The 20809-nt window shown below is 43.8% G+C and overlaps 1 protein-coding gene across 1 annotated transcript in view; it reads right to left on the reverse strand.

The window, feature by feature from the left end:
• Positions 1-20809, reverse strand: part of DSCAM (DS cell adhesion molecule) — an 836416-nt gene that overhangs the window by 150008 nt on the left and 665599 nt on the right. Inside the window, exons 15-16 of the mRNA XM_063702725.1 lie at positions 18530-18697; positions 6903-6973 (exon numbers count right to left, since the gene is read on the reverse strand). Of these exons, the coding sequence (XP_063558795.1) occupies positions 6903-6973; positions 18530-18697 (239 nt within the window). The remainder of the gene's footprint in view (positions 1-6902; positions 6974-18529; positions 18698-20809) is intronic.

Below are 20809 nucleotides of genomic sequence, written 5' to 3' on the forward strand. Positions count from 1 at the left end.
TTAATCCAGTACTTTTTACACTGTATTCTAATTATATATAATTTACTTGTTGGAAATGGATTTAACTTACGCTAATGTTACTTTACATAAAATGTGATGAAATAGTGTCAACTTATATTTTTACATGTACTTTTCAGTTTTCACTGTGAATATTACATGTTTGTATATATATGTTACTGTAAAGCTTCCTAGTGAATATTATGCATAGTGTGCTTATTAGACAATTTAAGTCATTTTCAATATCATTCTGACCATACACAATTTTTGACCTAGTGTCACAACTTCAGGACCTGGTCCAATTGTAAAATGTAATGTTGATGCACTAAGAAAACACCTAAGGATGAGCATCAATAAATGTCCAAAATACCCCTTTAGTTGCAACCTTATTTGCATTTCTGATAATATGCTCTTTAAATCAAGGCAAATACAATACTTGCCTTCTAAAGTTACATTGCAACTTTACAGTTTATAACCTAACCGTTATACAAAAAATCAAAGTGCCTACACTTAGATTTTTTGTGTTCATCCAGACTCAACGTGAAACTCTTAGAAGAAACCATCCAACGGGATTTCTGGCTTGACGGCAGATGGCCGTGGTCCTAAGCCTTAGTCCAAGTTCAGTTTGTGTCCTGTCAAGGTCACTCTGCTGGAGAGGTACAGCTTTTTCAGTGGGGGTTGAATCAAGAATTGCCTCTTAGGCTGACAGTCCCAGACAGTGTCTCTTCCCAGCCTGCCTGAGCATCAGACCCGGATTCCACCCCTGTGGCCGCGAGTAGCTCTTGCAAATGCAGCCAGCATTTTCCTGGCTGCACTCTAAGCTGGAAACCAAGGGAACTGCCTGCTTAGTTGAGGAGACCTGCCGGACCCTTTGTGCATGCAGGCTGGCAGCTCTGTCCTGGGACAGAGAACTGGAGTCCTTGAAGAAGGCCCACCACATGGCTAAACTGAGAGGAATAACCCAATGTATAGATGGAGACATGCAGAGTACATTCCAAGTGGTATAAATGAACACCATGGCTTCATTAAAGAAACATGCATAGTTTACATATACACCAAAAAGATGCAAATTTAGTCACCTAGGGCTTTCTAGAAAGTCCACAGTTTTTTTTTTAAAGCATCACCTCTTGATATGAACCTTTTATGAGAAAAGTAAACAATGGTAAATGGTTTATGCATTAATTTAACACATATTTATTGCACTCCTGCTGATGGTACAGTGAACACACAAGACACGTCCTCAACCCTCATGGAACCTAGAGTCTAGTCCACCTAAAAAAGTTGAGAAAGAACAATCTTACTTTATACGGATGACCAGAGATTTTGAAATTTTTTTTTCTCTTCTTGTTATCAAGGAAGGAGGTTAGACTCGTTAACATGAGAAGGGCCAAAAATTCTTTAAGTATTTGTAAGACATGTTGGTGTTCAGGAATTTCAATAAGGCTATTATAAAACCAATGCTAGAACCAATGGATTAGTTCCTAAAAGCAAATGCAAACTTTTGTCATTTTTCATAGCCTAAAGATTAAAATGATAGTTGAAGAATTAAGTAAAGTTTATTTCAAGGCAACCTTTTTGAATTTCAGTTGATATAGGAAAAAAGGGTGTCTACTCACTATGAAAGTTACTCTAAGCTTAAGTTTACAATTTGGAAAGAAAAGGATACTAGGTAAGAATGTAAATTTCATATAGCTTTAATTTTTATGGGGTTGGGTGTAATTTATAACATAAGTTTGCAAGGAATAGTAAAGGGAGTTAATATTTATTGAGCATTATTATGCACGAACTACAATCTTGGCACTTCATGGTCATTAACTTGTTGACTGCTCAGAGACCCAGGAGGCAGAACCAGGCAGCCTGGGTGGAAGTCCTCAATCTGACAGTCACCAGCCTTCAGAACTTGGGTAAGTTCCTTTGACTTCAGGATCTCCCTCTGCACAAAACTGGGTGTTCCCAGCTCACAGATCAAATGAGATAATGCATGCAAAAGTTTAGCATCGTGCCTGGCGGGGAGCAAATACCTGGAAGGACAGCTGTCCCAGTTGGCCAGGAAATACTAGTGCTGGAAGGTGCCTCCAAAACTGCCTTTTCCAAGGTACCTTGCACTTTCCTGGGGTAGAGGGATTTTAGTGCAGAAGGCAAGTGGAGCCTGCAGTTTATTAAACCATGACTATGGAGGTCACTGGAAATAAGGCAGTTTTGTTTTTAAATGACAGACTGAGTCATTTTCCTGTTGTAAGAGCTCAACTCTGAAACTTAATAGGTTGTAATGATGCCTCAATTAGCTGGAATTATTGGGTATAGTGGAGATGTGATATTCTGGTTAAAAATATTCTTCAGATTACTGAAATTTAATTAAATCTCTGAATATTCAACTTAATATTTTACAGAAATCATACCTCTCTTTCTTAATTCTAAATGAGAATTTTGCTTATTCTCAGTAAAATTTTCACGCAGATAGTACAATACTGAGGGCCAAGTGGTAAAATTATTCTCAGGATTTTTATTGCAAGTAATCACTTTGATAATTGTTCTCAGCACAGGAATATTTAAGCAATTGACCATTTCATATTTTGGGGACAGCCTGTGGTTCTGCAAAGATTTCTTATTTAATGCAAAAATAAAACAACAACACAAATTTTATATCAATAGGAAAAAAACTCTGTCTTAAATTGCATTCTCTGGATAAATGTTTTGAGATGTATATACTCATTAAATATTCTAAATAATGAATGTTTTATTTTATGAGTGACCATGGCAAACACACACACACACACACACACACACACACAAGCATGCACACAAGTAGCTGGTAATCACATTGTCCTTAATTTGCATCCAAAGAGGGTCAGCTGATTCTGAGACTGATTAGGAGAGAAGGTGACAGGCACTGCTAAAAGAGACACTTTAGGAGATAAACTAAAAATTGGAATTTTCTGAAAAACCAAAGAATTCCTTAGTTGTACAATGTTCAGGTACTTCATCAAATATGTTATCAATTATCCATAGCTTTAAATATTCTTTCTGATTTTGAATCAGAAACAAAACCTGCCATGAATTAAATTGTATTTGCTTACACAAATCCTTTTATTTCTCCAAGAATGTCAAATGAAACTTTATTGTCATTTACTTTTAATTTATTCAGAACTGCTTACATTGTCTTTTGGATTTCTGTCAAGGCATGGGGTAGCACTTTAATTAGCTTAATATTTGTAAAAGTATTTAAGAGCCCTTTCTGAGACTTCATCTTGCATAATATAGACATCACAATATAGCCCATAGAAAGATATTTCTCTTGAATATCTTTCTATGGGCTTATATTTGGGATGTGAAGATGTCCATTTCCCATGAAACTCATCACAAATTGGACCACTACTGCCCTTTACTTTTCAATAAACTATATTGAAAATTACCATAGTAGAAACTCATATGAAAAGTGATTGGTCGCCTGGTGTACTGAGTGCAGTTCACATCTTTGGGTGCCTGCCGTTGTATAGTCTAGGGCATTTCACTGTATCATGAGTTAGACCTGAGCTCAGCATGTTTGCTCTCTGGAGATCCTAATAGCGGGGATGCCATCTCCATGGCAGTCTTGGAAACACGTAATGCTTCACAGGCAATTGTGATATGGAACACTTGTCTTCTAGGCCTCTTCATTCCCAGCTCACATATACACTCACCTCTCCTTCACTCACCCATTCATTCATTCATGGAACACATGCCAGCCATGAGGGATCAGAACTGAGTAAGCCTCTCTTCCTGCTGCCAAGGAGCTCCCAGAACAGTGGAGGGGATGCACATGAAACAGACTGCAGAAGCCACTGGGTGGGAACCTCCCTGAGCCATCGCCAAGAGCAACGGGTAACATAGAGGGTGAAACTCTAATTGCATTCTGGGGATTCCCATCTTCATGGGGGCAGTCATGCACAATCTGAGCCTCAAATGAGCAGGAATGGACAGGAGAGGTAAGCGTGTTACAAACCGCCTGAACACTGACAGGACAGACGATGACACTTGTGGACTGCTGCTTGGGTAGGTATCCCTGGGAAGGCGGGGCAAGATAAGGGGCCTGAATCCAGGTGCTGCAGCTGATGTAGGATGGCTGCATTCACTAGGTCCTGAGCAACCTTTGCTGGACATGAAAGATTTTAAAATTAGAAGCTCTTCTTTGGTGAAAGAAATAACTAAGATAAAAAGGGTGCCAGGTGTGGTAGCTCACACCTGTAATCCCAGCAGTTTGGGAGGCCAAGGTGGGTGGATCACATGAAGTCAGGAGTTCAAGACCAGCCTGGCCAACATGGTGAAAACCCCTGTCTCTACTAAAAATACAAAAAAAGTAGCTGGGTGTGGTGGCACATGCCTGTAACCCCAGCTACTTGGGAGGCTGAGGAAGGAGAATTGCTTGAACTCGGGAGACACAGGTTGCATTGAGCAAAGATCGTGCCACTGCACTCCAGCCTGGGCGACAGAGTGAGACTCTGTCTCAAAATAAATAAATAAATAAAATAAAATGAAATAAAAGTGGAAAGTTGCTTATTTTGATCAATAGAGGGTGTTGTTACAGAAGCAGTGCTTGTTCAATGATAATTAAATAAATGTAATATCTATCTCCAGTGTTACAGAAAGGCCACCAAAGTGCCCCTTACCTTTCAAAGGCTTAGAGTCTAAATGGCTATTTTCCCACCAAAACCCCAGAGCTATTTCCTCCTTTACCCTGTGTCTCTGTACTGAATGCATCTTTTACTTCTGATCAGCGTCCGTGACCATGAATGAGCTTCCACCTTAGACTTCCCATGACTGCATATGTCCACCGTGGCTGACAGATGTGGGGCTCCCTCTTTGGGGCTAACGCTATTTCTCCTTCTTTCTTTCTCCTTACACAAAACAGATATTCTGAATTTTATGCCATAAATAAAGGCACGTTGTATGTAACATATTGTCCTTTACATATACTTAAGATTTCGTGTAATAGCGTCCAATTCGATCGAATCAGAGGTGTCCTTTAAAAGCTCATTATATAAACAGGCCGATGTGAAATGCTAAGCTGGTGACAGGGCAGCCCCAACCTCATTAGTCAGTTAGATCACCGGCAAGTCTGCCTGCTGACAGGCCATGCCACAAAGGCCCACTACAGAGATAGATTGCACTCCTCCACGAACAATATATTCAGTCGATTCACAATCTAATGAGAGCCAGGCTTCCTTTTAATAGTCCCACAACATGTTCACCCTTTGGCACTAAAGAGAAATTTAACTGCAATGCACTGACTTTTGTGGCTGCTTTCTACAGAGAGAAAGGATACAATGCCTTTTAAAGCCTCAGAAGTTTCCATTTTTAGTTATAAGAGCTAGATCCTCTGTGGACAGACACCTCTCTCATGCAGAACCCAAAAGACCCAAAAAGCTTTTGAGGCCACAGTAATACCTGGTCTTTTTCAGGGCAAAACACGAGAGAATGTGTAAAGCTAGTGGGTAAAACTTCACAGTCTTCAATTCAAGACAGAGTGAGTCAGCATTCCATTTGTAGAGTGGCGGGAATGCGTGTGGGGTTACGGCTTGCTGAGCGTCTTTATTCTACAATGTGTGTGATGCTCGCAGGGGGTGGATGTGCTGACAAAGACCAATGACACCGCCTCCCACACTCCTCGGCCTGCACTTTCTATGCAGCTAAACAGTCATATCACGCTGCCCGCTGGAAACACAACTCATTGGCTGCGGTTGAGAAACGCTGACACAAAGGGGCTCGCTGCATTAACGCCCGTAATACCAAAGGTGGTATCCGCCCCAACAACGAAAATCCATTTTTGTTACAGAGGCTGGTCATCTTATGAAAGAACCCATACTAGAAGGAAAACAAACAAACAATCAAACAAACAAACAAACAGATGCAATGGTTAGAAGAGGCGTGTGACGTGAAGACCTTATTGTAGCTGTTGGCTGCCCTCTTCTCCCAGTGACGCCACAGAAAAAAAAGGGTGAGGAAAGAGACAAGAAAAAAAATCACATGCCATGAGAGAAATTCAGAGCTGGGATAGTTAATGCAATGTTACAGAACTTTTGATTCGATAATAACGTTCTGGATGAAACGGAATTTGGCCTAAGACAGAGCCATCTCCAAGAGCACATTCAGGAGGATGACTAACGCCATGGCCCACCAGGTCAGGGCCATGCTACTGACCTGAAGGCCATGGAACAGTGGTGGTTGGTGATGAGCTTGCTCCAGAATCAACACTGCTTCCTTACTTGAGAAAATTTGCTATGGAAACCATGGCTGTTGAATGAAACGATGTGCTTAGTGATGCAATTGTTTACACTGTGGCTCAAGCTTTCTTTCTCTCCCAGCTACTTCCAACAAACAGTAAAGTAACCAGCAGCCAGTCTGCCTCTATGGGCCACACATGGGGTAGCACTGCCCTGGGAGTCAGTGGATTCAACAGCTCACTTCACTGGCAAGAAAATTTAGGGGCTTTCTTGAGAACAAATCTAGTTAGTGGCACAGTGAGGACTTGGCCTGTTTTCTGCCACCTCAGTGGACTGTCTGCCACCGCATGCTTTGCCATTTAAAAAAAGCAATTTGAAAACATTTTTGCTGGGATGAAATGAGAGCATGCAGTCAGGGACATCAGTTTTACTATTTCTGTAGAGACTACTGCTTAGACCTTGATCAAGATTCAAGGAAGAAAAAAAAAGATAAAAACATTTTATTCTCTGAGACACAGAATTTGCTGTAAAAGTATTCAAAACGTGGACACAAATACTGCATTTTAAGAAAAGGGCTTTCAACTTAATTTTGAAAAAATAAAAGTTTTGTAAAATTAGAGAGTCTTGGTGTCGTAACACTGAACAGGAGTGAAGGGCTCGCCCTGGGGGGAAAGCATCGAGAATACAAGTGTTTGCTGAGTTTACCTTCCATGTGACCCTGATGCTCTGAGATGATATAGGCTCCAGGTGAACTTCCTGAGGTGGACCATCAGGAGCTGTAAGGACCAAAAACCCACAGGCAGGTTAGAGACACTTTCCGGAGCAGATCGAAGCCTACGCAGCCAAAGGTGGTCCCCGAGGACATCCCATCCCCATGTTTGGCACAGAGAAAGAAGTGTTTAGCGGTCATGGGAAATGTCAATTTTGTAGAATTACTGTGTCCAACTCTAGGCCTTTGTTTATTTGCTCTTTGGAAACATGAATCTTGGGGACTTATCATGGTATTCCTTCTCACCATGTCTTTGACAACCTCGTGAATCAATCCCAATTTTGAACAAGGGGTACAACAGAAAGTTGTAAAACAAAATTTCCCTTATAAAATGCTGTCTATGGTGTGTATTGAAGGTCCTTCTCTCCCTGCTGGAAGCTTTGCTTAGTGATATGGTATTGGGGTTTCTCAATTGATTAGAATGACTTCGGGCAAAAATAATCAAGATTCTTCTGCCTTTGGGTGTCTTTCATGGCTTTTGTTCTTCAATTAAAAACCCTTGTGGCCGGGCGCGGTGGCTCACACCTGTAAGGCCGACACGGGCAATCACGAGATCAGGAGATTGAGACCATACTGGCTAACACGAAGAAACCCCATCTCTACTAAAATACAAAAAATTAGCTGGGTGTGGTGGCATGCGCCTGTAGTCCCAGCTACTCGGGAGGCTGAGGTAGGAGAATTGCTTGAATCCAGGAGGCAGAGGTTGCAGTAAGCCGAGATTGCGCCACTGCACTCCAGCCTGGGCGACAGAGTGAGACTCCATCTCAAAACATAAATAAACAAACAAACAAAAAACAACAAAAAAACCCTTGTGAACCAGGGGCTCTAGCCACAGAGCGCTGAAGCAATGTTAAAGAGGAAACAAAAGTGTGCAGTTTAAAGCAACCTATTTCTGCTGAGTGTGCAATAAGTCAGTGGGCCAATGAGAGACAATCCCAATTACAGGGGGCCAATGAGAGACAATCTCAATTACAGGGAGCCAATGAGAGACAATTTCAATTACATCCCAGTTAGAGCTGATAGGCATGTGTTGGAAATGCGCTACGTACTAGGTACATGGTGTAGAACTAAGAGATGTAAAACATTTTGCCAACCAAGAGTTCAGAATGTAATCAGAGCTATGAGATACACACACTGAAAGAAGGTTGCAACGCAAGGCAGCAGGAAAACAGGTGTCTTCTGAGAAGCAGAAGCAAATGACGACACAGAGATCAGAGGGAAAGAGTCCTTTAGATTAAAAAATGTTTTTGGATTGGCAACTTTTAGATCACTGCAGAACTACAGAAAGCCAGTTCTGTGGACATTTGCAAAAGGTTGTATGGCACACAGGAGATAAGAAAGCTGAAGTAGTGGATATGAACTCATTTTGGGGAGTTTGGAAGTAATAGGAAAAGTAAAGCTATCTTATAGATAAAGGGTAGATTGGGGAAGGGCATGACTAAGGGAAAGCTCCCTTCTTTTTTTATAAAGGAAGAGGAAGTTTTGAGTAGTAGCATGATGTAGTTGCTAAGTTGATTGAGTTTTTTCTGTCCAAGTTCACAATCTGGTTCTATCACTTGTTGGCTGCATGCTTTTTCTGCGGGTTACTTAGCTTGTCTGTGACTCCATTTCTCTCTCTATATAATGGGCCAATGGAATTTGTATCATAGGGTTGTTATGAAAACAATGTGTTCAGTAAATATAAGAAATCATAATCATAATATAATTATCATTAAGTGTTTTTAAATAGGGGGAAGCAAATGGGAGAAATTTAACAACAACAACAAAAGGTAAACTTGAAGGAATAATGAATGTCCTGGCAGAAACTGAAGAGGGCAGAAGATACAGGCTATGGAGTGAGTGGGGCAAAGGAACAAATACCTCTGGGATGGGAGGAGGGCAGAGCGACGGGAGGCCTTAGGTAGGCTTACTGGTTGAGGGAAGCCAGGCGAGGGCAGACACAGGTAAACTTACTGGTTGAAACCTGATTGTTGCTTTTCTCAACAATATGACAATAAGCCAAGCAGGAAATCAGAATGGGAACATGAAGGAGAGAGTTATGGGCTTTGGAACAAAACAAAGTCTTGAAAAATGGCTATGGTCTATAGAAAAGGGTGCACCCTGTGTCTTAGGGCACTAAGGCGCTCTATCAAGGTGCCTCTCCCCAGGAGTCAGTGCTCTAAGATGCAGGGATTGCTACTCCAAGAGGATAATGGGACTCCACAGCTCCGTCCTCTCACTGAGGACCAAGCAGGAAGCTGATTCCGCAGGTCAGGGCTGGCGGGACTGGGAGAGAATGATACTATAAGAATGCCAAGAAACGAAGCCGATTCTCCAGCATATGTGGTTTGTTATGGTTTAGAAATATGAGTTTGAAAGGAAATGGGGACATTGCGGCCTCGATTTTCCAGCTAAGATGTACTTATAATTAAAACAAAGGTGTTAAAAGACAAGAGCTGGAGAGAGAGGAGGTGGGGGTTAGGTCTCTGGGCTGCTTGTTCCCTGCACCCCTCATTCACACACTTGCTGATGCTGTCCCTGAAATCTGATCCAAATGGCCCCTGTCCTATGCTTTCTCCACCATCGTCCTTATGGGGATCCCTATTTCTCACTCTGATGCCCCACTCCCACCCCACTTCTATGCCTGGTGACGGTTTCTATTTAGTTCCTAAACGTTAATTCTGGTCTCTATTGTACTCTTTTAAAAGGGACATGGCCCCAGAGCACAATTCACACTGTTCACCCATCCTAGTAATTTTCTGCTCCCAGACGGCACCTCGCCGTCCTCTCCATGCTTTTGTTCTGCGCACTCCCTATGCACCCTGTGTCCCAGCCATGTCCAAAACACATGGGACCCCTGGGTAGATCCGAGCCTTTTCCCTGGGGCGTTCTTCTCCCTCCATCAGGGTTTGCCGCCCATGCCTGTGAGCCTCCCGCTGCAGCTGACACCCGCCTAGGCCTGGGGACCTGTCCCTGTAGTGTGCGTATATGTTTGCGTGTCTGTCTTTGCATGTCTCTGGTCACCCAGCAGACTCTACATGGCACCAGGAACTAAGCCCAGAGTGAGTCCTTGCTTTGAATGGGTAAAGCAATTTGTAGATGCTGAAATGCTGAGCATGCATCCCTCTCCTCAGCAGGTCCGGGGACAGCTGGCAGTCTGGAGTGCTACAGCCTCTCAGATCTATTAGTTCCAAAAATGCAAAGGCTCTGCTAGAACTGAAGTTAAAGTCCAGAACAGGAGCCGAGGGAGAGAATGGCTTCCAGCTAATGGTGATGATTATTGTTGAGCCTCTGCACCCAATTTCTTGCACATGGGGTCAAGCTCTTAGGCAGGAAACTTTGGACATCAAATTCAATAAAAACTCATGGAATGGATTTCCCTCACACACAGATAATTCTGTGCTCATTGAAAAGCACACGGTTTTCCATAAAAATCCTTGAAAAATGATTTTTGAGTCTGACAGCTATACTGAGGCTGGGTTACTTTAATTTAGTTACACTTAACTGAATTTAACAAGAAGCCAGTTTGTTAGGAATTGGTGGCAATGTCAGGGGCACTGTCTCATCCTGAATCCTCTGGGCTCCCTGGGGCATGGCCTTTGGTGTGGTCCTCTCAGGAAGATGGCACACAAGAGTTGCAACCTTGATTTTCCAGTTGAGATATATTCATAATTAAACCAAAGGTGCCAGCATAGTGTTTACAAGAATGTCCCCAATTCTATCAGATAGCATACATATCATAATGTAATCATGAATTGGGAGTAACTTACTTTTCCAATCTGGTCTGGTATTTATTTTATTTTTCTTGAGACAGGGTCTCACTCTGTCGCCCAGGCTAGAATGCAGTGGCACTATCTCGACTCAATGCAACCTCTACCGCCCAGGTTCAAGCTATTCTCCTGCTTCAATCTCCCAAGTAGTTGGGATTACAGGTGTGTGCCACCACGCCTGGCTGACTTTTGCATTTTTAGTAGAGATGGGGTTTCGCCATGTTGCCCAGGCTGGTCTCGAACTCCTGGCCTCAAGTGATCCACCCGCCTCAGCCTCCCAAAGTGCTGGGATTACAGGTGTGAGCCACCATGCCAGGCCCAGGTCTGGTATTTTATGAAGGTCCCCACTGAAGAGGAGAGGGGGTACAGTTCTTGTATCCAGGACAGACTTAACTGTTTTTAAGAATGTAACAGCTTTATTACTTAGCCTACCAATGCTGCCATGATTTGTCAGTAATGTATTTATTGTTCTGCCTGTTCCCTGAAGTGAAAGCATTTGGATCCCTCCTCCTAAAAAAAAAAGTGATGAAAACAGTCCAGACAAACCAAAATAATTTAATTTGTACAAACACACAATAGGGCTATGTCCAATATCATTAGGAAGGTTTTTTGTTTGCTTGTGTTTTACAAAGGGCACTAAATTTTCTACTGTGTTTCTAAAACATTACTTTAAAAATTTTTTAAATTATAAAAAATTTCCCTTAAGAATTTTGTTGCTTTCTGTATAACTCCTGAGCTGTAATTTTTTCATAGGTTATCATCTCATTGCCAATGATGCCTATAAAATTATAATCCAAAGCCGATTGAGTTTCCAATGCAAAATTAGGTATATCCATTTATTTAACTAAATTTGAAAACTGTGTTGACATTGGACATTTAAGAATTTACTTACATGGGTTCAAATGTAATATATAGAAAAAGCAGAATTGGCTTCCCCACTTTGGAAGCCAAAGTAGGCAGATCACCTGAGGTCAGGAGCTCAAGACCAGCCTGGCCAACATGATGAAACATGGTCTGTACTAAAAATACACAAATTTGCTGGGTGCAGTGGTGCATGCCCGTAATCCCAGCTACTGGGGAGGCTGAGGCAGGATAACCGCTTGAACCCAGGAGGCGGAGGTTGTAGTGAGCTGAGATTGTGCCATTGCACTCCAGTCTGGGCAACAGAGCAAGACTCCATCTCACAAAAAACAAGTGATTTTCCAAAAATAAACTCTGCATTTCTGCAAAAGCCAAAACTCTTCAATCTGTAAAGCAGTAATAAGCAAAGACTATCTTTATAATTTGTATTATGTTTGCAAAGGTAAAAGCCAGGACAATTCATTCTGTGTGGCTGAAAACACAGGGATGACAGGCACCTCCTGATTGCCAAACGCATGGATCTCCGCTTTGCTTCCCTGTCCTGATCCTTCCTGGCTACGCTGTCTCTGCTTCTGTCCCTCCCCAGCTGGACAGCCTCCCACTGCCCAGCAGCTCCTGTGTCCCTCCCAGAGCTGAGACTCAAGCCTCGGTGCTCCATTCTGCTCCAAAATACTCTCCTCCCTGTCTCAATATCTTGGCTTTAGCCAGCATCTTGGGGCCTCATCATTAATTGATATGGGCTCAATCACCCCAGTGAGAACCAGTCCCACATTTTTGTCTCTGGTTCTGATTGGGAGATTTGCCTTCTATGTGCCAGGTCCTAAACTAGGCAAAGACTGGGATACAAAAGCAGAAAAAAATATATAAATTTTTAAAAAGTAGTGAGGAGCAGCTGCATAATTCTACAAACACACGTTTGTCTTCTACAGGAGTTGGGTGGGTGGGTGAGAGGCATGCTCTGTTTTGGACAAAGGGAACCAAGACAGTATTTAGTAAAAATCAAAATACGACAAAGAATAGCTGGTGCCCAGATGGGGAAAGGCTGAAGTCATGTAATAACTACTTATTAAATAAATGGCTGATTTATTTAACCTACTTATTTAATTAGCACATCCTATGTGCACCAATCTAGGTGCCTGGGATACAGCAGTGAGTGAGCAGAACAAGCAACTCCACCTGCCCTGGTGGGATGGGATCAAAGCAGACCATAAGCAAAATAAATCAACAACTTATACAGTACACTGGGTGCTGATACAAGCGACTGTTAGAAGGAGAGTGGTAAGGGAGGCAGGGGACCCAGTGGAGTGGGCAGTGGGTTGAATTTTAATAGGGTGACCAGGATCAGATTCTTGGAGAATAATATTTGAAAGTGGTAAGGGAAGAGATGAAGAACATTTCAGAACATTCCATAACTGTTCCAGAACCTTTCAGGATAGCAGACATGGGTATACACAATGTGTATGAGGGACAGCAAGAAGGCCGATAACTTTCTTTAGATTTAATTCCCAAAGTTTCTTCAAACCCAGGATGGAGGAGAATGACAAAAATCTACAGAGGGAGATCGCTGAGGGCCTGGTTGGTCATGGGGTGTGCTCGGCTCTTCTCGCTGAGTGAATGCTGTGCATTTGCCTCTCACTGAAGAACACATTGATGCCGCCCTCTGCGCTAATGAGCACAGCTAGCCCTGTGTTTGCTTCACATGCTCCTGACTTTTATTCCTTCTGCCCTCATTCCATCCTCTCCCCTCCACCCCAGCTCAGCACATAGGAAACTCTTCTTCCAGATCACAGCTGCTGACCCGGAATGGGAGGAAAGATGAGGCAAGGACTTAACTCAGTGCCAGATTCATTGGAAACCCAGCGACTCTGCGTCACGACCCTTCCATAATCCACACCTTCCATTCTCTGATGGTCTGTCAAATTCAGTGGTGTTTCAATGAGCACCCACTAATTGAAGCTGCATGTTCTATGCACAGATTTATAGTGAAAATAATGACGGGGGCAGCCACCCCAAACTCGGTCACAAGGCACTAAGTGACTCATGACCTGCAGGGGGCAGCCGCTAATGGGGAAGTTGGTCTGTAGCAAGGGTTAGCTGTGAATGTCACGTGTCACGTGGCTGATCCGTGTCAAAGAGACACACTTCGGGTCCATTAACAGCTCATCTCATTAACTCCGACTGTGTCACTTACTCTCTTGACTGCTCCTTTGTTGTGGGGGCTGCTGGTGCTAGGGGTGGTTGGGGAAGCCATGAAGACTGTGCTGAATGTTGTGGTCTTGGCTTCATGGCTATTCTCTGAGGTCGAGTGTATTAAAGTGGTATGATAACGCTTTATGCACTTTCACATGCAACACATGCAAATAAACTGAGTAGTTTGGGGTTGGAGCAATGTGATTTCCCAACATTAGGTAGGGACACTATGCCAGTGGCAGCAATCACTTCCTCACTAAGCTTTGCAGTAGATATAGCAGAAATTTAAAACTCAAATTCCCATGGTGGCCAGACTTCATCAGAGATCCATAAACATTTCTGTAAAGACTCAGATAGTACAAATTTTGGGCTTTATGGGCCCATGTTATTTTTTTTTTTAAAGATGTAAAAACTATGCTTAGTTCAAGGTCTGTAGGTGAAATTTGGCTCACCGACTGTAGTTTGCTGATCCTTCAATGAATGGAGGATGGGAACTATGGCTCACTGAGGGGGTATGGTCAGCCTCTGGGGTGGCCACTCCATGCTTAACTCCAGCTCATTGCTGCCAAGCAGGAACTCAAGAGGAACTCAAAATTTAGATTTTCAGCTGAAATTTCCAGATTTTAAAAATTAACATCGAATTTAAAAGTTTTGCACAACACTGAGCAGACTCACATCCACAGGCCTGGTCTGTCACGGGCTGCAGCTTATGGCCTGGGACATGCCCTATTCCATCAGGATGGGGGGAGGGCACCTCAAGCTCCAGATGCAGCCATTTCATGGGTGGTCACTGGAGCTCTGATGGGGGCTGTATTCTTCCCCCGTCTTCTTTCCTCTCAGCCTTCCTGTCCTATCTTTCACCTGTCTCTACTTTTCTGCATGAAGTCCTTGTTTTTTGGGGCTGCTATAACAAAGTACACTAAACTGCATGACTTATACACAACAGAAGTTTATTTATTTCTGTTTCTTTTTTTGACAAGGAGTCTCACTCTGTTGCCCAGGCTGGAGTGCAGTGGCACGACCTCAGCTCACTGCAACCTCCGCCTCCAGGGTTCAAGCGATTCTCCTGCCTCAGCCTCCCAAGTAGCTGGGATTACAGGCATGTGCCACAATGCATGGCTAATTTTTTTTTTTTTGTATTTTTAGTAGAGACGGAGTTTCGCCATGTTGGCCAGGCTGGTCTCGAACTCCTGACCTCAAGTGATCCCCCTGCCTCAGCCTGCCAAAGTGCTGGGATTACAGGCGTGAACTACCGCACCTGGCTCAGAAGTTTATTTCTTACAGAAATTTATTTCTAGAGGCTGAGAATTCCAAGATCAAGATGCCAGATTTGGTGTCTGGTCAGGGCTCATTCTTCTGGTTCATAGATGGTGCCTTCTTCCCATGTCCTCCTGGGGCAGAAGGGGTAAGTGACCTTATTGGGCCTGGGGCCTATTGTATAAGGGCATACTGATGCTATTAATGACGGGTCCACCCTCACTTCCTAAAGGCCCCACTTCTTAATATTATTGCATTAGGAATTAGGTTTCAGGATATTCATTTGAAAGGGAAGACATGAACATTCAGACCACGGCGTCCTTCAGAATTTCACTGTGGGTTTAATCCAGGATATATTTTCTCAACACACACACACACACACACACACACACGCACGCACACACACATGCACACACACATACTCTGCTCATTGTGACACCCATTCTAAAGGCAATACTGTGGGTAATGTTTATAAACGTTCATCTCATACTTTCATCTCCCTTATGCCAGACACACACAAGGGACAGAATTGTAAGCGCATATGCCACCTGATGTGGAGGGGGCCACAGCCCCTCCACATCAGGTGGAATATCATTATGGACAGCAGGGTCCATGAAGACATGATGATATACCTCAAAGGCTACTGTCAGCAAAATCCCTCCTCTGTCCTGAGCTGAGTAGTCCCTAACTATACCTGGAAGATGGAAAAAGGCATTGCACCAGGGAGGAAGGCATTCTTGAACTTGACTTTTCAAGGAAGGGCACAGAAAAGGAGACATGGAACTTGTAGTTCCTTCAAGACAGGGAAAGAAGCACAACAATAGAGGTGTGGGAGCATGCAAAGGCAGGTGAGTGCTGGACGTTGGGCTCTGGGGAGTCACTAAGTGTCATTGCAAAGCAGTAGCATCGGGGGGCATCCTCGCGTGCCCAAGACTTGGGTACTAGATTACAGTAAAAGTGAGTGGGCCAACAGCTTCCGGAGGCTCCCATATGAGGAATAAGGCAACAGTGGGACAAGGTCACCTCAAGACAGCTACAGCTCCTAAAAAGATGTGCCTTTGGGTTTGCCTGCTGGGAAGGGGCAGCAGTGTCTACAGCCCCTGCTGAATACTCTAATGAGGATGCCTTTGGCCAGAGCACCCCATTCTAGGTAAGTCACACATGGGAAATTGACTTTTTAATTTCAGTCATGCAAATCTATGAACCAAGACAAAGACAAGTTATCTGCTGTAGCTTTTCATTTCTAGAACCTGCTCCTTTCCTTCCCTTCCCCTTAGCTCCTCTGAATATTAAAGGAGAGGGGCTGTGTGGGGCTGCCACAGCCAGCACACCCAGATACAATACAAAAGGCCAGCCTGGGAGCCAAAGAGGCAGCATCTGCATCTGTCTGCAGACATGCCAGGCAGCTGCCCTGCAGACCAGCACCCCAGAGGCTGTTCACCTGGCCTTCTGGCAGGGAGAGAGCTGCTTCCATGGCAACTGCCAGCCGCAGCGGAGGTCACAGAGGAAACGAAGAAAAAAGCAACAACAGCAGCATTAATAATGGCAATCAGAAAAGCAGGTGCAAAATGCACCACCAGAAAAATGCTGTTTTCCCGAGGAGGTGGCTGGGATGGGGCGGGATTAGAAAAGGGCTTGAGAGAGAAGAAGATTGAGCAGGAAGTCAGAGATGACATTTTGGGCTGAAGGATGGGGACAGCTTATTCTCCCTAAGTACCCAGCATAATGAAATCTCAGGGATCTGAGGAAGTTAGTGGGTTGTTTACATACATAATTAAATACAATTCTATTTTTTGCAGAAGCAGATTAACACTTATTTCCCACTTATTTCTGAGACATGCAAAGTATTTTCAGAGCTTGAGTTTTTTTCAGTGATCAGATATGTCTGTGTAAGGAGCAGAAAGGCATCATAATGTCCATTTTGCAGATGAGAAATCATACAGAGAATCCAAGTCTCAGAAATGGCTCACTCTCAGGCACTTCAGCCTAAAGATCTTCTGTTACTCACTCTTGAAAACAATTTTCAAGAACTGACATCTTCCAGCATTGAAAAATGGGCATTCCTCTGCAGTTCAGGAAGAGTTGTACATTTTAACCTATTCTCTTGAAGACAACACTGATTACAGATATCAGAAGGGTGAAAATGTTGCATTTGCTTGATCCAGCCATCCGACTTCTTAGGAGTTAATCTAAGAAAATGATCTTGGAGATAGCAAAAGACATACCACCAGGATGTTCATTGTAGTGGTGTTTATACTAATGAAAACTCAAAAATAATTGACCCGTTTGGCAATATGAGATTTGTTAAACACGTAGTGAGAGATATCATTACAAATTGTAGAAAAGTACTTAAGAGATACATAAGCTCCATTTATATTTGGGATGCTGTTAATGAGGGTAGCAGAGACGAGGTGGTGGGAAGGAAGCCAAGATCAACCTCTCTTGAAAGTTGGGACAAACCTCCAGTCTTCTGTTAGCCATCTGGGTGTGGCAATCACCTTAATCTTGGTGATGGAGAAACAGGGATCTGAGACTAAGCTGCCGTCTTCCCTGCAGTAGGGAGTGGCTGATTGCTCTGATGGTGGGCAGGAAAAGAAGAGGTAGGTTTGGGAGCTGGACACCCTTTCCCTACAATAAATGGGCCAGGCATGCAATCCTTGTGGATGAAACCCAAGCGTAGTGGCTTCCTCTCCTCCTGCCAGGAGGCGGGCTGACAATCAGCATTCATGGACCATTGCCTGATTGCTCAGTTCTCTGCACACCTGTTAATTTCACCCCCAGGAAACATGAGTGGCTCGCAGTGTGTTAAGGGGTGTGAATACACTGGTGCGTGCCTGTGTGCATGTGCGTGTGTGGGTGATGAAATTATTCAGCCAGTTATCACTGCCTGTTCCTGGGTTAGCGCTCAGTGGGAAAATGATGGAAGCTGTTTTGCCTTCTCCACAATGCTTATCTCTATCTTCTGAATTTGCAACACTAAATATAACGTTGTTTGTAATAGAAAAAAGAGCAAAAACATTATTTTTAAATATTGATGTTTCTAGTCAATAAAATAATCTGTTCCCCTTCCCACATCTCCCGCACAGTAAGCACGCTTGCAGATTCCTAGTTAAGCGTTACTGCTTCCTCCCACACTGGACTTCACAGGGTCTCAGGAAAGAAACACACTCACGGTTCTCCTGTCAACCTGGATTCCATGTGTCCAAACAAAGGAATTGTAAAACGGCATGATTCTTTGAATCTCGCCAGATTGTTAGCCTCATACGTCTTTCTTTTAAGTCTTGGGTATGGGAAACTTGAACTAAATCCTATTTGAAGAGCAGTGCCTTCAAAGTAAGATGCAGAGCGCTGTCTGCGTTTTTTATAGGGCACAGAACTACGGAGAGCACGCATCAAAGACCTCCGCCTAGCACGGGCAAAGGTCTGCTTCTGCATTTAAGCATCTGAGCCCTCAAGAGTTAGCTCCCGGGCTCCTCTGGAGCAAGGTTCCGCCTGGTCCCACGTACCTGCCTCGTCCGCCGTGATGGTGAGCTCGTTGCTGGGCTCGCTCTTGCCTATCCGGTTCTTGGCGTACATGCGGATGCTGTAGGTGGAGGAAGGGTGGATATCAATGATGGTGGCCGAGTTCAGCTGAGGGGAAACATCTTTGGTTCTCTGAGCAGAATCCCAGGAGTCTTTTGGGTTTTGTTTTTCAAAAAAGAAGAGATAGAGACGTGAGTTTTTTTCCTCTGCCTTTGAAAGTTCACAAGTAGGAATTAAAAACCAAAAAAAAAAAAAAAAAAAAAGACGGAAAGAAGAAAAATTACACTCAAAGCGATTTCTCAATGCAATGTTCCCAGCTTTCTGGCAGAGTTGGCCATCAGAGGGGATGTGACATCCCGCACACATTATTCACGCTGCGACGGACATGGGGCAACAAGCCAGCTGAGTTCAGGGAGGGGTGATGGAGGAAGCACAGATCAGCCGACTGGGGGAGATCTCAGAAGGCAAATTCCAGTGGTGGAAGCTCAGGTTAGTGGAACGGACGATGGCCACGGTAAACACTCATTGTACAGGACAGTACAATGAACTATGGTTTGGATAGTACCCCTGGGCCCCCCCAAAATCCCTGGCATTTGAAAACCAGCAAAACTTCAAGCCATATCAGATCCTTTCCTCCCCAAATAGAGTGTGGTAAAAACAAGATGATCCCATACAAACCAATCTCAAGTTCCAGAATAAATCCTGATTACCAAACATAGTTTTTTCAGTTCTATTTTTTGAAATCATTTAGTGCCAAATCCTTGGTTGTAGGAATTATTTTTCAACCACAGCTAATTATAACAGCAGCACCTACTTCGTGTGAACTCTTGTCACCGAATCTGTGACATTTTGTATCTGGTGGTTTCCAGGCTTCTAGCAAGGATGAGAATGTCAATACGTGCTTCTTACATCAAAAGAGTTTGGGCAGTTGTTGATTGTAGGTGTGTGGTCGACAGCTGGTATTGGCTGGTGTTGAACAAAGGAGGGCCCAAGACAGTAGACAGAGATGGTGCCTACATATTCCCACCCTCCTCAGGGTCTGCCTTGGTAGTGCTCACCACACAAGTAAGTCTTCCATGGATAATCTGAATCTGTGTTCCCTGCTGGACTTTAAGCTCCAGGAGGGCAGAGGCCATGCTGGCCATACCCAGTCTTTTATCCCTAGTGCTAGCACAGTGCCTGGCTCATAGTAGACAAATAGTACATGAATGTTTAATAGAGGAACAAATAAACCACAAATACATGGACCTCTGAGTCTTGGGAATGGGGCCAATCACTTTGTCACACTAAGGGTGAGTATGGCAGTTTAGGGGACTTCTCTGTCCAGAGTTAAACATAAATGCAAGAGATTTTCTGGAATTGAAGAAAAAATACGTGGCTTAAAGACTGCTTTTGGATACTGTAACTTCTCAGAGAATGAAGCCTAATAGAAGCTGACAATGAATATTGCAGTTAGAAGGAAAAAGCATATTTGGGGTCAAGAAGATTAGAGGTGGAAAAACATGAAATAGAAAGAATTGGAAAAAAATTGACAAGGGGAAGAATGGGATTCAATGGAAGACAAATGAGGAGAGGAAATTTTATATCAATGAAACGGCACACACCTATGAGCCTTGTCCCACAGAGAGAAAGCCAGACCTTCTGCAGAGATGTTTAGGAGGATGAGGAGGAATGCCAGGTGCCACAAGATGCAGAGACATTTGCTAAGTAGCCCCTGGAGGAAGTAGGCAGTTGTGGTGGTTGATGCCTCTGCCCAGGCAACATGGAAGTTTCTGAAACTGACGGGGCCAATGAAGATACAGCCATCTTCACTGGAGGCTCTTGTCTGGGAGTTGGCGGGCAGCCTGGAGAGGCATATGAGTGTCCATGACTGCAGTCCCTTACACCAATCCAAGTCATATGGTGGACCTGGGTAGGGTGGGGACAGTCCCCTCTTGGTGGTCACTGGGCACCTCCACATCCATGCCCTATGGGTTCCTTTAGCTCAGCCCCTATCTCAGTGACGTCACCTTGTTCAACAGTCTCCCAGTGTGACTTATAAATCCTCTCTGATGCTGCGTTTGCACCCTGTCTGTAGAAACTACCACTGACTCCCTCCAATGGGCTGCGGGACCCGTTACAAAGCCCATCCTCACCCTCCTGTCCGTGGCCTTCCCAGACTCTCCCCAGTTACACCTGCCACTTTTCAGATCTTGGACGTCCATGCATACATTACTGTTTGTGATTTACTCCTAAGAACTTTTTTATTTGGTCAATGGTGCATT

Source organism: Gorilla gorilla, chromosome 22 (genome assembly GCF_029281585.2).
Source record: "Gorilla gorilla gorilla isolate KB3781 chromosome 22, NHGRI_mGorGor1-v2.1_pri, whole genome shotgun sequence".
NCBI classification, from domain to species: Eukaryota; Metazoa; Chordata; class Mammalia; order Primates; family Hominidae; genus Gorilla; species Gorilla gorilla.